The sequence below is a fragment of the Moschus berezovskii genome, chromosome 12 (genome assembly GCF_049115385.1).
Source record: "Moschus berezovskii isolate FMDL1 chromosome 12, NW_MosBer_1.0, whole genome shotgun sequence".
NCBI classification, from domain to species: Eukaryota; Metazoa; Chordata; class Mammalia; order Artiodactyla; family Moschidae; genus Moschus; species Moschus berezovskii.
In genome coordinates, this window is record NC_142471.1 from 45,295,982 (window position 1) to 45,309,545 (window position 13,564).

Genomic DNA, 13,564 nt, shown 5'->3' on the forward strand with positions numbered 1-13,564 from the left:
TGCCTTCTCTCAAGGACACTGACCCTGGGAGCATCTCATCTGCAGATGAGACCCGACTCCTTTCACAGGGTTTGCCTTCTCTTCAGAATACAGACAGTATGTGTGTTTTATGAGGCTCCTGTCCTCAGAATGTAACAGGGAAGGAGATAACAAGATGTTGCCTCGTGTCTGGATGAGCATGCACTTGGCCATTCCTCACGTGGGGAGGGCGCTTCCTTCTCTGCCTCAGTCCGAGCCACTCAGCTTGACCCAGCAACCTCGAGGAAGGAGATCTGAGGGCACAGGAAGGTGTGTGAGGGCACAAGGGTGTGAACCTACTTTCCTGTCCTCCCTTCCTCCCAGGTCTGCTTGGGGAGGCTCATTCTCTACACCATGACCGGCTTTTGGGCCCACCTACAGATACTGAACAAAACTGGTCACCCTCACGAGTTAAAGAAGGGAACGAGAAGTTCAAGGAGGCTGTCCCATCTCAGAGTAGGGTTGGGACTAAATATTAGAGACCAGGCTGATTGTAGGAGCCAGGGACATTAGTGTGGCTCTCCTTAGCCCGCCTCCCTGTGATACAACAGTAAAGGCTCCCTGTTCCCATTTCAGGAGAATAGAGGAGCACGTGACAGCTGTCTGGGAGGAGGGCACAGGAGAAAGTGGGGTGTGGGGAGTGGGTAGCTCATGCAACGGGAATGCAGTAACAGTGTTGAGACCCGCCCCCCTTTGTTTTAGAAAGAATTGTAACCAAATAGTGCAAGATTATTTAGGGGAATGTCATTTTTCTGGCTCCAAATAAACGTTAGATTCTTAAGAACTTTGACCAGAAATGCTTTTAGAAAATAAATGTGGATTCTTTGGTGACTCAGAAGATGTGATTGTTGAGTAATGCTACATAATTTTAGCATATACACGTGGCATGATAACGTATAACTTCATGGGTCAAGTTTCATTAGGTTGACTTGTGTTTACGGTGATGTTTCATCTCCGTGTTGAGGATCAGGAGTCACTGTCCAGTGAACACCGCAGGCAGGGTGCCGGTTCTCTCTGGTTCTGTCCAGGCTGATGCACATGCTAGACAGGGGAGTTGGTGTTGCAAGTCAGGGTTCCTTAGCTTCAGTGCCAGGATGAGAGTATGCCCTGGGGGTGACGCTTCGCAAGAGTGGAGGCTTGGCCTCAGCTGGGGCATGGTGGCCAGAGTGGGGCTTTCCAGAATCAAGGGACAGGGCTGAGGGTCATTTGAGTGGGCCTGAGGAGGGTGGGGAGGAGATGCTGGCTTGCCTGTGGTAACAGACTCAATACTGTCTCTACGTGGCCCCTGAGGTTGCACGGAGCAGATGCTCCCTCAGAATAACTGTCCTAAGGAGGGAAGAACACACTTGCTGCTGTGAGGGCCGAGGAAGCTCAGGAGTCAGTCTTGACGAGGCCTGGCGTGTGCCCCTTCAGAGGCTGGAGTGGAGGTTTGGGGGACGCCCTAAGCAGTAGTCGTGCGGCCTCAGCTCAGCTGTCCTCCCTGTTCCTATTTCTCTCCTCTGCTTCTCTTTCCACCATGGTATTTCCTCACCCTCCCGGATCTTTTCTCTAAGTTTGGCATATGTTCAGGGAGTCTCCCCTCTGTGTAAGGAGCACTGGCAGGGGCTTGGGGGTTCGTGGGCCACTGCCAAGTGGTGAGGGCAGAGGGGCTGTTGTGTCCTGCCAGCCTCCACAAGGATGACCCCAGATACAGGGTTAGAGAGTGCTGGCTGGGGGAAGTAAGGCCGGCAGGGAAGGCGCCTCACGGTCCTTTTGTATTTGCATGTACCTGTGGTGCTCGGTTTCTTGGCTTGTGTATGAACTAATTTAAGTTTAGATGCTTAGAAGATGAATGACCATTGAATCCATACAAGATGGATGCTGCTGCTCCACGGTCTCAAATATTCTTGACTACAGTTTTACCTTCATCTGAGAAAAGAAGAGTGCTGCTTGTTCTGTTTTTGCCTTGGCTTATAGGGACCTAACATGAGTACTCTTCACTGAGCAGTGGGCAATGCCATTCAGGAGATGGTGTTCGTGGTCCCCTGGCTCTTCCTAAAAACTGACCAAAGGCATGTGTTGCAGGCTGGGGGCTCCTCGGTGGCGTCGGCTCCAGTGTCCACCTTCGCTCACACTTCTGTCACGCCCTCCAATCAGGACATCTGCAGGTAACACTGCACGCTACCGTGGCTCATGTGCCTCCTGGGAATACGCGTTAATGTCTGCAGATTCTTGATTCTCCATATGCCTCTGATCTAAACAGTCAGCCTGGTTTTATGTGCTGTGTGCTCACCAGGTTACCGTGCGAGTCTCATTTCTTCACTTTGATGTCTATTCTCTTTTAATATTGTTTTTACTTTCTGTGCTTTTATTCCACTGTTCTCTGCATGCAGTTCCAGTGCAGTGTTTTCTGAGTGTTGTCACCACAGTCCCGTGCCATCTGCTGTTGTCTTGAAAGCTCCTCCCTGCCAGAGTTCTCTGACCCAAGGGCTCACTGTGACAGTTGTCTGTCAAGACACAGCGCAGGCATCAAAGAGAAATTCCTGTGGTTCAGAGTGGGTCCAGGCCTTGAAGCCTACTAAGAATACCAAAGCCAGAAGAACGCTAAAGTTCTCAAAATCCCTAAACGATGTGGGTGAGAATGCCCGGGATGCCTTGGAAAGTTTTGACTACGTGGAGAGAACCTGCTCTGAAGGGATATTGGTACTCCCTCAGGACCCATGTCTCAGAACCAACAAGTTCCACCAGAGAGAGAGAAGAATACTGAATCGCAAAGCCCTGGGCAGTTCCAAACATTCTTGGGTTTCATCCCTTTCTGCCAATTGTTCGGCAGCCTCAGAGGCAGGAGCCAGCAAGGGGGGCATGCATGTCCTGCTCCTGGATGAGAAGGCGGATGGCGAGGCCCTGTCCCGAAGCCGGAGGCTGCTGCGGTACCTGCTGTCACTCTCGCACAGCTCAAGCACCAGAAGCCTGCACCGTTTCCATGAGCTGGAGAGCCGTGCCACCAGCCCGCAGCCCGCCAAGTCCTCCAGCGGGGTGGCCGGGAGCACCGGCTTCTACTCTGATGAGCTGGGGGATGATGACGTCTTTGAGGACAGCGCACCTGCAAAACTGAAGAGCAGGGTGCTGCGGGCGCCCCTCTGCTCCGTGGAGAAGGACAGTGACCTGGATTGTCCTTCCCCCACCTCTGGAAAGGGCCCCCGCATCTCTCCTGTGTCCACATCAGGGGATGCCTGCAGGTTGGTTTGCCAAGAACCACCATCCTGGCCACCTCTGCTCCCCGTAGCTCCACAGCCTCATTTAATATGTGAAGTTTCCAGAGAATGTGTAGGCAGTTGTACATAATTACAGATTAATAGTTTTTGTCCTGAAGAATAGATTATTGATATCATTTGAAAATCCAATTTCTATGACATGGGCCCCCAAGATAGTCTCATAGATGGTAAAAGATGAAGAAGCTACACATATTAAAGGCCAAGCTGACTCTTTTCAACCAAAAATAAGTAGCCTTTGCATAAAGAAAAGTGGAAGAAGGAATAGTACCTCCAGTCTTCCACCTTGATGGTCTAGATGTTAAGTGTTGGCTTCTCCTCCAGGCCTCGTTTTGACCCCCTGCTCCACCTGCAACACTGTGTGTGGGGAAGGGCTGTTCTCCAGCAGCTGATTCCTTCCTTCTCTTTAACTTGGATGCAGCCACCTCTGCCCAGATCCTCACCCACTTCCCAACTTTAACTTCCCGAGTGTAGCATCCTTGTCAGGCCACCAAAAGTTTTCAGAATTCCCTTTTGTCGCCACTCTTAGCCTTCTTCCCCATTCTAACCTTTCCACAGCGTCCCCTCCTCAGGATCAGCTGTTATTTCTTTCAACAGCTGGATCAAATGCCCCCCTCATAGATACAAACAGCTGAGAGCCTGGCCTGGGCCAGAGACCAGCTCTTTTTAGGCCAGGTATCCCTACCTGCTCTCCAGCTGCTGGAAAAGGCCCTTCTGTCTCTCAAGAGTCTGTTAAGTTTCTTGAGGTTAGTGCCTACATCCTGTTGCATGCACCCTTAGAAATACGATTCAAATTTCTCACTCATTGCTGAGTGGTCCTGAAAAAGAAGAGAAATGGCAGTATCTTATAATGGTTTTTCAGGTCCAGGAGAAGCTCTGTGGTTTCTTTATTTACTTGCTGATAAAGGACGGGAATATGTAGTGTGGTGTGTGAAGGTGAGGTCAGTGATTATAGATACCAAGCAATGTTCATCGTCCTTCCAAGTTCCTGGTATTTTTGAAAGGTAGAGTGCTGGTTTTATTTCACACAGGAATTTTACCTCTGATTATTTTAACGCATAAGTTCTGGAAGATGCTTCCACGTTGCCTTAAAATCACCTATTAGTGAAGTTCTAAAGTCTTACCCAAAATGACTGCTTTGTCATTTTTTATATCATTTTTTCCTCTCTTGACGCCAAATGCCATCCAGACTTTCCGTGTTGGTGCGGTAAGCTAGAAAGTTGTAGTTTGTAGTAGTTGTTTTCTTTTGTGTTTGTATGTTTTCGTGCTTATAGTCATTATGTGATGTTTATTTCTGAACATTTTCCTTGGGCGGACTGACCTTCCACTGAAGCGTCGTCTTCCCTGTTGTGTGGCCCTCCTTGTAAGGACCGACTTTTCTTCCACCACAGGATCTGTCACTGTGAAGGGGATGATGAGAGCCCTCTGATCACGCCCTGCCACTGCACAGGGAGCCTCCACTTCGTGCACCAGACCTGCCTGCAGCAGTGGATCAAGAGCTCTGACACGCGCTGCTGCGAGCTGTGCAAGTACGAGTTCATCATGGAGACCAAGCTGAAGCCGCTGAGGAAAGTACGTGCGGGGCCACCCTTGGAAGTGAGTCAGTCTCGCAGAGATGAGCTCCGGAAGAGTCAGCACTTGGGACTGGGTGGGCCCCAGTGACTTGTGTTCACTTCTTTCAGAAGTGGAGGCCAGTGTTTACATTCATGTTACTGGTACTGATTTCCAAGTCCCTCCTCTCAGGAACAAGCTCTTTCTGACTGTTCAGTCATCATGTTTTCTTTTTCCTCGAAACTAAGACTGCTTGCTTGTCTGTATCAGTCGTTTGGCCCTTGACCACACACCATTTTGTGATGTGTTAGTCAGCATTAGACTTTATGTGTATTAAGTATTCAGGCCTTGCCTCTAATTAGGACCACACTGTGGAGATCAGTGCCTCCCCTGCATGAAGCACAGCCTAATGTAGTAAATTTATCTTTATACACTTGTGACAAATATTTGCTGTATAGGAGGTGGGGGCGGATGGGAAAAGAAAGGAGCCACAGGCATTACATGAAACACAGCTCTCCTCAGGTCTCGTGTCCTTGCTTCTTCTGAGAGGAGCCTCATCCGGCACTCCCCTCCTGCATAAACACTGGCTGTTTTATGTGTCTTTGTGCCCAGCATATGGAGAGGTTTTGTTTGGAAGAATAAAAGACTTGTTCTTATCTCAGAACTTTAATACGTAAATTGCAGGGAGAATCACATAATCAAGTAATAGCACTTGATGTGCCAATAAAATGCTAACTTCCATGGGGAGAGTGCATACCAGATATTCAGGGAAGGAAGTGTTCATTGTGGATTGAAGTGCTGGGGAAGCAGATGGGGTAGCATCATAGAATGTTTGGTGTTGAAGCAGTTCTTGAAAGATCACTGGGATTTAGAGGGAAAGTGAAAGGAGTCTAGAGAGATCGCATTGTCTCCAGAGGAAAACATCCACCTAAAGGTAGGTGAGCATTTCAGAGGAAGATGAAAGGCTGAAACTAAATGTATCTTAGAAACTCAGGAGAGTGTTTTAGGAGGGAAACCATGTGAAGTTACAGTATCACACCACAGCAGAAAGCAGGCTATAGATGTTAGAGAAGGCAGGCCCAAGCTACTTAAAAAAAAAAAGGTTGTCCCCATAAAAACCTTATCATTTATCAGTCACCTTACTCTATACTGATCCCTCAAGTGAATCTTATGGCACTGTGACCAATATAGGTAATCCACAAGGCTCTACTTTCAGCTTATCCTACGTAGAACCATCTGGAAAGGCTGTGACTAGGGCTGGCAGAGGATATGCAGTGTTCACACTTGTTCTTTTTCTCTACCTTTTTGTGTTTTCTTCTGATTCGGAAACCAGTAAATGAAAAAGAAAATCTGGCTATTTGGAGTAAATTAATGAGCTCCTAGAGGAGATGGGACTGGGACAGACTGCTTGTACCAGGAACTCTTAGCATCGATTTCACGGTGTTGCTGCCAAAGTAGCAGAGGACTAAAGAGTGAGCGCCTCCCGCCATCACCTTCACACCATAGTGCCTGCCCATCTGCTAGTGTGTTGTGGTGTCATCCGCCCCCCTTCTTCCCCTCACTCACGCCAGTCAGCAAGTCAGGGAAACAAAAACGTGCCACCTGGGTCTTGGCCCAACATGCTGTTTTCATCTGGACCAAAACCATAAAATCTTTTTATCAAGCCAGTGAATGCCTGCTTGCAGGAATAAGCAGCCAGGGGGATTGGATTGCTGGTGGTGATTCATAGATCATCTTGATCCCGGCTTCTCTTCATTGCATAGAAAGTTGGCTCTCGACAGAATACCAGAGCCTGGTACCTGGTTGAAGCCATGTGGTTTAAAGGGAACGACTCAGTGTCTGGGGAAATTCATCTAGCATGGGTGAGGGGTAGTGGGGAGGGAAGCCAGTCTAACCATCAACAAAGCTCTCACCCTGTCGTAGCCCCTGAGGCCGGGGAGCCTGAGCCTCACGTCTCTGTGCTGTCTTTCCAGTGGGAGAAGCTGCAGATGACATCCAGTGAGCGCAGGAAGATCGTGTGCTCCGTGACCTTCCACGTCATCGCCATCACCTGTGTGGTCTGGTCCTTGTACGTGCTCATCGACCGCACCGCCGAGGACATCAGGCTGGGGCAGGCAACAGGTTTGTGGTCAGAACGAAAGGTGTGCCCAGCCAGGGTGTCCTGAATGGCACAATGGGTCTTAGGATGGGGTATTACTCCAGGTTGATTTCCAAGTCCGACCTCCGTCTGGGCTTTTGGAGGGAGATATCAGTTATGACCCACCAATACATCTTTTTTGGATGTTTCTTGTGCTGTGGTGGTAGTTTGTATAACCCAGTCAGGGGATTTCCCTGGCAATCCAGTGGTTAAGACTTTGCCTTCCAATGCACAGGTTCGATCCTTGGTCAGGGAGCTAAGATCCCGCATGCCTTGCAGCCAGGAAGCAAAACGTAAAGTAGAAACAGTATTTAACAAATTCAATAAAAAGACTAAAAATGGTTTCATATTTTTAGAAAAATCTTTAAAAAAACAAACAAAAAAAAACTCAGGAGAGATCAAATCATGGAGAGAATTCCGCAAATGCCCCCTGGAAGCACAGGATGGAAGGGCATGGACGAGCTCTTCCATGCCTCCTCCAACAAAACTGGATTTGATGAGTTAAGAATCTGCGGCTATGACAGGTTCAGAAGCTGTGTTTTATTTACTTCACATCTTAAATAAGGTCTACTGATAGGCTAACCGGGTTTTTTTCCTTCCAGGAATCCTAGAGTGGCCCTTTTGGACTAAGTTGATGGTTGTGGCCATTGGTTTTACTGGTGGACTTCTTTTCATGTACGTTCAGTGCAAAGTGTACGTTCAGTTATGGAGGAGACTCAAGGCTTATAACAGAGTAATCTATGTCCAAAACTGTCCAGAAACAAGCAAAAGGAATATTTTTGAAAAATCTGCACTAACAGAGCCCAACTTTGAAAATAAAGATGGACCTGGAGTCTGTCATTCCGATACAAACTCTTCTTCTTGCACAGAACCTGAAGACACTGGAGCAGAGATCATTCACGTCTGATGGCGCGGAGGTTGTAGTTCTTCTGGATAGCTGAGAACAGCTCAAGGAAATTGTTTACTGCCAATTGTATACATTTTCTTATGTCCTTTAATAGCATAGACTGGGCAGGTGACTATTTTTAATGGCTTCTCTTTTTTCTAAACCCTCCTTAGTGACTCTCCTGGAAAACCCTCATTTCAGCTGTGCCCGCTGGGTTCTGCTTCTGCCAGCGAGTCTACAGGAGGGGAGGGTAGACGAGCCTGTGACACCATGATGGGGTGCTGGCTGGGTTCTGGCTCATAGTCTTGAGCAGAATGAGAGAACAAGATGCCAAACCTGAGGGAAGAACAGGAGCAGGGGGTGCCTGGGCCCTGCCGCGCCTCTTCTGGTCGGCAGTTCCCCAGCTCCCGCCCACTCGGTGAACTGTTGGGAAGGACCAGCCTTGGGGAGAGGCTTCTCCACCACTGAACAGGGTCCGGGGAGGCTGCCACTGACAGTTCCCGAGCAGACGGGCCGTGGTGCTCTGTGCGTGGTGGTGAGTGACTCACTAAGCAAAGCAAAGCACTTTACAAAAAGAGAATCTTTATTTTGTAATATGTGTGTCATGTGGGATTGACATTTGAAAGAACGTCTCATTTGGAAACCTTCCTTTCATGACCCTGATTATCTCCTTCACATTGTAATAGATCTGAAACCCTTTTTGCCTTATATATGCTAAGAAATGTGACTTCCACTCTGTGTCCATAAAAGGGACTTGTAAAGCAGAACAAACAGGTCGGAGGCATTTTTCATAACATTTTGTGGGGATGAATGGATGGTAAATGGCAGTTCGCGTGTAATTCCTGTGGTTTTAAGCCTGTTTTATGACAAGTCTTCATGTCATAGGGCTGCCCTAAACGTTTCTTTTTTTGGTCAGTCCTGATGAAGAAGGGTTCATGAGATCTAAATGAAAGGAAGTGAGGCATCAGAACAAAACGGAATATTTAAAAACTATTCCTTTACAGACAGACCTCTCCAGTTTGTGCTGACTTCACACTGAAGGAGTAGGCGTGTATTGCCCATCTGGGGCACACGCTGAAGGTGCTCTCAGGGGCCCCTGCTCCTGGCACCTTCTGTGGGTCGCTGGCCAGAGCAGAAAGGCAGATGGCCTGTCTCTGGGCTGAGGGCCAGGAGTGAGCAGCAGACTGCCACGGTCCACCGTGTCCCTGCTCCCAGCCACACCCCTGCCCATTTGTCGCCTTAACTGGACTGAACCCCTGGCCCTGCTTTCAGTCCATTCTGTCATCAGGGATTATCTCCTGTACCATTTTTTCATAAAACCAAAATCACTACCATCAAATGGCCTTTGTACCTTTGAAAAGGTCTGCTTAAAATTATGTTTTTAAAGACCAGTTTCATCATACCAGGCAAAAGAGAGTCAACTCCAGAAAAGTAGCCCAGGGAGTTCTGCAGTGTGAGATGAGTGTGCCCAGGCACTTACTCTCCAGGCAGCTCTCTGGATGTCTTGGGCGGGAGGCCCCGGGGTCCTGTCCTCCATCCTGAGCCTTAGGTGTCTCATCCAACCTGTGAAGAGTAGGAAGCAAACGGAAGATGATTCCTTTGCCGTTCAGCGTGGAAGCCTTTTGGTTTGTTTTGAAAGCCAGGAGGTTCTTAAGCTGTTGGGGGAGGGCTTTGCCCTGCCATGGCTTCTCTGGCCTGGCAGGTGCTCTCCAGCCGTAGCCAACCCCTGGGAATAGGCCACCTCGTCCTCCCCATCTCCCAGGCCACACCCAGCGCATGCCTGTGCTTACTGTGCCCCAAAGTGCAATTACCTGCGCCCCTTCCCAGCCTGGGGACACCAAATAGCTACAGACGGTCCGCTCAGGAGAGCCAAATCCCAGGTCTGCCTTGCCGGTGCCCCTTAGGAACTGCCCGGGCAAGGCCCCTTGTCCCTCTTCACTGCAGGTGAGTCAGCAGGGGATACTGAGAGAGATTTCTAAGTGGGCACCATTCCCCTTCCCCCCAGTGGAGCTCCTTGTGCTGTCCCTGAAAAGCACTGAGACTTTGATAGAGAGTGTGCTCAGGTGGGGATAGCTCCAAGACAGCCCAGTTAGTGTGACTGGCACCCCACCTATGGCAGAGGTGACTTCATAACCAGCACTGTTATGCTGCTCCCATGGCCCACCCAGGCTCTCATGGGACGCTCTCTCACACCATCTTGTCACCTCCAGCCAAACTCCTAAAAGCCTCTGCCTATGGATGGTCAGCCCTATGTCCTCCTTTTCTTTCCTGGGATGGCACACACACAGCTTACCCTGTTGCCTTTTCCTGTCCTCGCAGGTTCTGTTGACCACCTCTGACCCCCAACTTAGTCCCAGCACTAATCCCCTCCCCACGCCCCGTAGGGACTGACAGTGAAGTGCGAGGCCCTGGTGAAGTGGTGCTGTGCTGCCACCTAGTGGAGGCTGTGGATCTGCCAGGCGTTCCTTTATTCTGTATCATCTTGCCCTCTAGGTTCCTTGAAGAGTTAATTATTCCCCATTTCTTCATCGTTTTGCACCTAACTGAACAAATTATAGAAACGTGGGGTGAGCTTGTAGGTCTCAGGGCCCGGAGGGCTGGTATCTGAAAGCCAGGCGAGGGGGAGAGGGAAGCAGCCTGGGGTGTCACTAGCCAACCGTCTGGGACTTGGCCTCTGCTTCCCCTCAAACTATAGTTCCACTGAAGCACTTTTGTGCCTGAGTTTAAAATTTTACTGAAAATTATAAAAGATCTCTTCATCCTCCAGACCTGTACTGTCTCTTGCTTTTTTTTTTTTGCTTCGGTCCACTCTTTTCAATCTTATGGGTCCAGTTTCAAACCTGCAGGTGTGCCCTAACCTGGCTACAGACATACAGGCCCCAGGCAGTTGGGCGGGTCCGAAAGCCTCCTGTCGAGCTGCCCCCCTGACTGGTGGTCGGCCCTGGAGCTAGAGGAGGATAGGGCACACAGGGTAAAGATCCACGATGGTGTGGATTTGGCCTGACGCAAACACACTTTTGAGATACTTTCCCTCTTGGATCTGATTTGAAGTTTGCAGCTTCTATCTCTAGCCCGAGGAAAGACTGAAACATAGGGAAACAAAAGAATTTGTCTTTGTTTTGAAAGTAATGAAATTGTGTAACTCATCACCTATTTAGATGCAATGTTTATAGGATGTTGATTGTTAATAAAGACCAAATTTACACTGGCATGTGTGGTGTAGTTTCTAACAGGCACTTCACACTTGAAGTTTTTCTCAACTTAGAAACTTTCTAGTTATCTAAATGTCTAGTTTTGTATCATTTTGTGTATGTTCACTGTTTCTCAGTATTACTGCTTGAATAATTCTCTGTATGGGTGGGGGGTTGTTTGTACTATACACGGAGTGTCTAATTGCAGCAATAAAGCATTTCTTTAAAAAGAAGCTTTGCCATGCCGTGTTTTCCTGCCAGGAAGCTGGGAATACTGGCAGGCACTCCAGTGGTCTGATTCCCTTTCTGGGTTCCTCTGGCTTCTGTATCAGAGAAGATCATGCAGCCTCGGTTTGTCCCTGTAAAGGAGGTTGGATCCCCCAGACACTGGCGGTCAGTGGGGAGAAGTGGGTTCTGGAGAGTGTGTGATGTGTGAGCATGGGAGCGAAAGCTGAAGTCATTCTTACAAGTGTGCTTGTTCCAAATATCCAGACTCTACTTGGACTTACCGCGCTGAGGAAAGCCAGACCCAAGTTCAGGGTGTGTATGGCACCATTACCATTGGAGTGGTCCATGGCTTAACAGGCCTCATCTTGTTAAATCATTGACTGATGCAGTTCAGCAGAGTGAGGAAGTGCGGCAGGGCTGGCAGGATTGCTGGCGGTAGCTGAGCCTAGCTGTGCTTCCTGGCTCCTGGTAACAGGTTGTTGCTGAACCACGAAAGACGCCAGGATTCTTGGCCTCTGGAGGAGAAGAAGTCAATCCGGGGCCAGAGATGAGGCTTGATCGCTAAGAGGTTTTGTGTAATAAAGTTTTCTTAAAGTATAAAAGAGACAGAGAAAGCTTCTGACATAGACATCAGAAGGAGGCAGAAAGAATAGCCCCCGCTAGTTCTTAGCTGGATGTTATATAGCTACTGGGCTTCCCTGGAGGCTCAGAGGTTAAAGCGTCTGCCTGCAATGCGGGAGACCTGGGTTTGATCCCTGGGTCGGGAAGATCCCCTGGAGAAGGAAATGGCAACCCACTCCAGTATTCTTGCCTGGAGAATCCCATGGACGGAGGAAGCTGGTGGGCTACAGTCCATGGGGTCGCAAAGAGTTGGACACGACTGAGAGACTTCACTTTCATATAGCTTACTAGCAGTCTGCTAATTAAAGAAAGGAAATGTCTCAAAACTCAGAGAATGGCACCAGGTGCGTCATCGGGCTGTAAAACAATTGAATCTTGAAAGGCAGATTAGTTTCACAACGTAGATCAGGAGAACAATGTATGAGTAGAACATACTGGTTTGTCGAGTTAGTTCTGAGCCTTTAGGCAGAACCGACTTGAAGACAGAGTCTGGGGTAAATGCATGTACATTAACATAGGTTAAAACAAACATTTCCATAAGAAGAATGCATCGGTTAGCTCAAGGTTTGAGAAAAGTTCGGGTGGAGCCAGGTGTCATTATGGCAACAGAGTTTTAAGATAAACCTCTTTTTAAATTTGTATAGAAAAGGGGAAAAAATACAACACTAATTTGTTTCCTCCTGCCGCTTAAGAGAGAAAAAATGTCTGACACTTGCAACCTATTTCCTCCGTTTGGAGACCCCTGGCCTTCCTGCCTGTTACCCTTTCACTGGCGGGGCTTCCCTGAGTAATGCCCATGTGGTTGATCCTCCAGTCTTGGGACTGCAAACCACTCCTGGGGCTGGGAGTGCTGAGGGTGGGTGCCTGTGCTCATGAGACGAAAGGAGGGAGGCCACTGTTTCCCCAACATACTGTGTGGGTGAGCCGGGAGAACTGGCCCACGAGTTCAGGGCACCACAGAGGGCTGCCAGGAGACTGGGGAGCTACGCAAGGGGGTGGTTTGCTAGTGTCCTTGCCTGACTTGGGAAAACAGGTCCCGGGAACTGCGTGCAGCTGTGGAAGCTCCTAGAGGAGGGGATGGCCGCAGAACAGCTGAACCTGCTCAGGAGTGTTCTTGCAGGAGGGACGGAGACTAGTGCCCCCCTGGGCTCACTTGCACTCAACTGTTGGTTGGAGGGAATGTTGGGAGCCTGGAGCTGGAAGAGAAATCCGTAAGAATGTGAGGAGGGGGCTTCTTAGGAAGGGCTTCGCCTCTTTAGGGACCCGATGAATTTTAGTGAGTTTGGCTGAAGAGACGCCGAACAAGGTCTTGTTGCAGCGAGGCTTTGAAACAACGCCACCCCCAAGCCTCTTCGCTCTTTGATGTGAGCCACAGAATGATGGGTTAAGCCACACTGTTAGGGGAACTTAGAGTCCTCCAGGTCAGGGGTGGCCACTGGTACTCACAGACCAGCCTCCTGTTTGGTAAATACACTTATAGACACACAGTCTTGTCCCTTCATGGATGTGGTGTGTTCAGCTTATTTCCTGCTACACTGGCAGATCCTGTGTCCTGGAAAGACTACAATATTTACATGCCCCTTTGTAGAAAAAGTTTGCCAATCCTTGGTCTGCGTGATTGGTGCCCCTGGAGTTGGCGCACAGCCCACGTGGTGACAGAGGTGTAGACGGCCCTCTTCTA

At 49.1% G+C, this 13,564-nt stretch overlaps 1 protein-coding gene across 1 annotated transcript in view; it reads left to right on the forward strand.

Annotated features, from left to right (window-relative positions):
* Positions 1–11,054, forward strand: part of MARCHF8 (membrane associated ring-CH-type finger 8) — a 121,993-nt gene extending 110,939 nt beyond the window's left edge. Inside the window, 7 exon segments of the mRNA XM_088842105.1 lie at positions 2,083–2,165; positions 2,391–3,236; positions 3,867–3,928; positions 3,931–4,015; positions 4,661–4,841; positions 6,794–6,941; positions 7,560–11,054. Of these exon segments, the coding sequence (XP_088698231.1) occupies positions 2,083–2,165; positions 2,391–3,236; positions 3,867–3,928; positions 3,931–4,015; positions 4,661–4,841; positions 6,794–6,941; positions 7,560–7,864 (1,710 nt within the window). The 3' untranslated portion in view covers positions 7,865–11,054.
* The last annotated feature ends 2,510 nt before the right edge of the window (positions 11,055–13,564 follow it).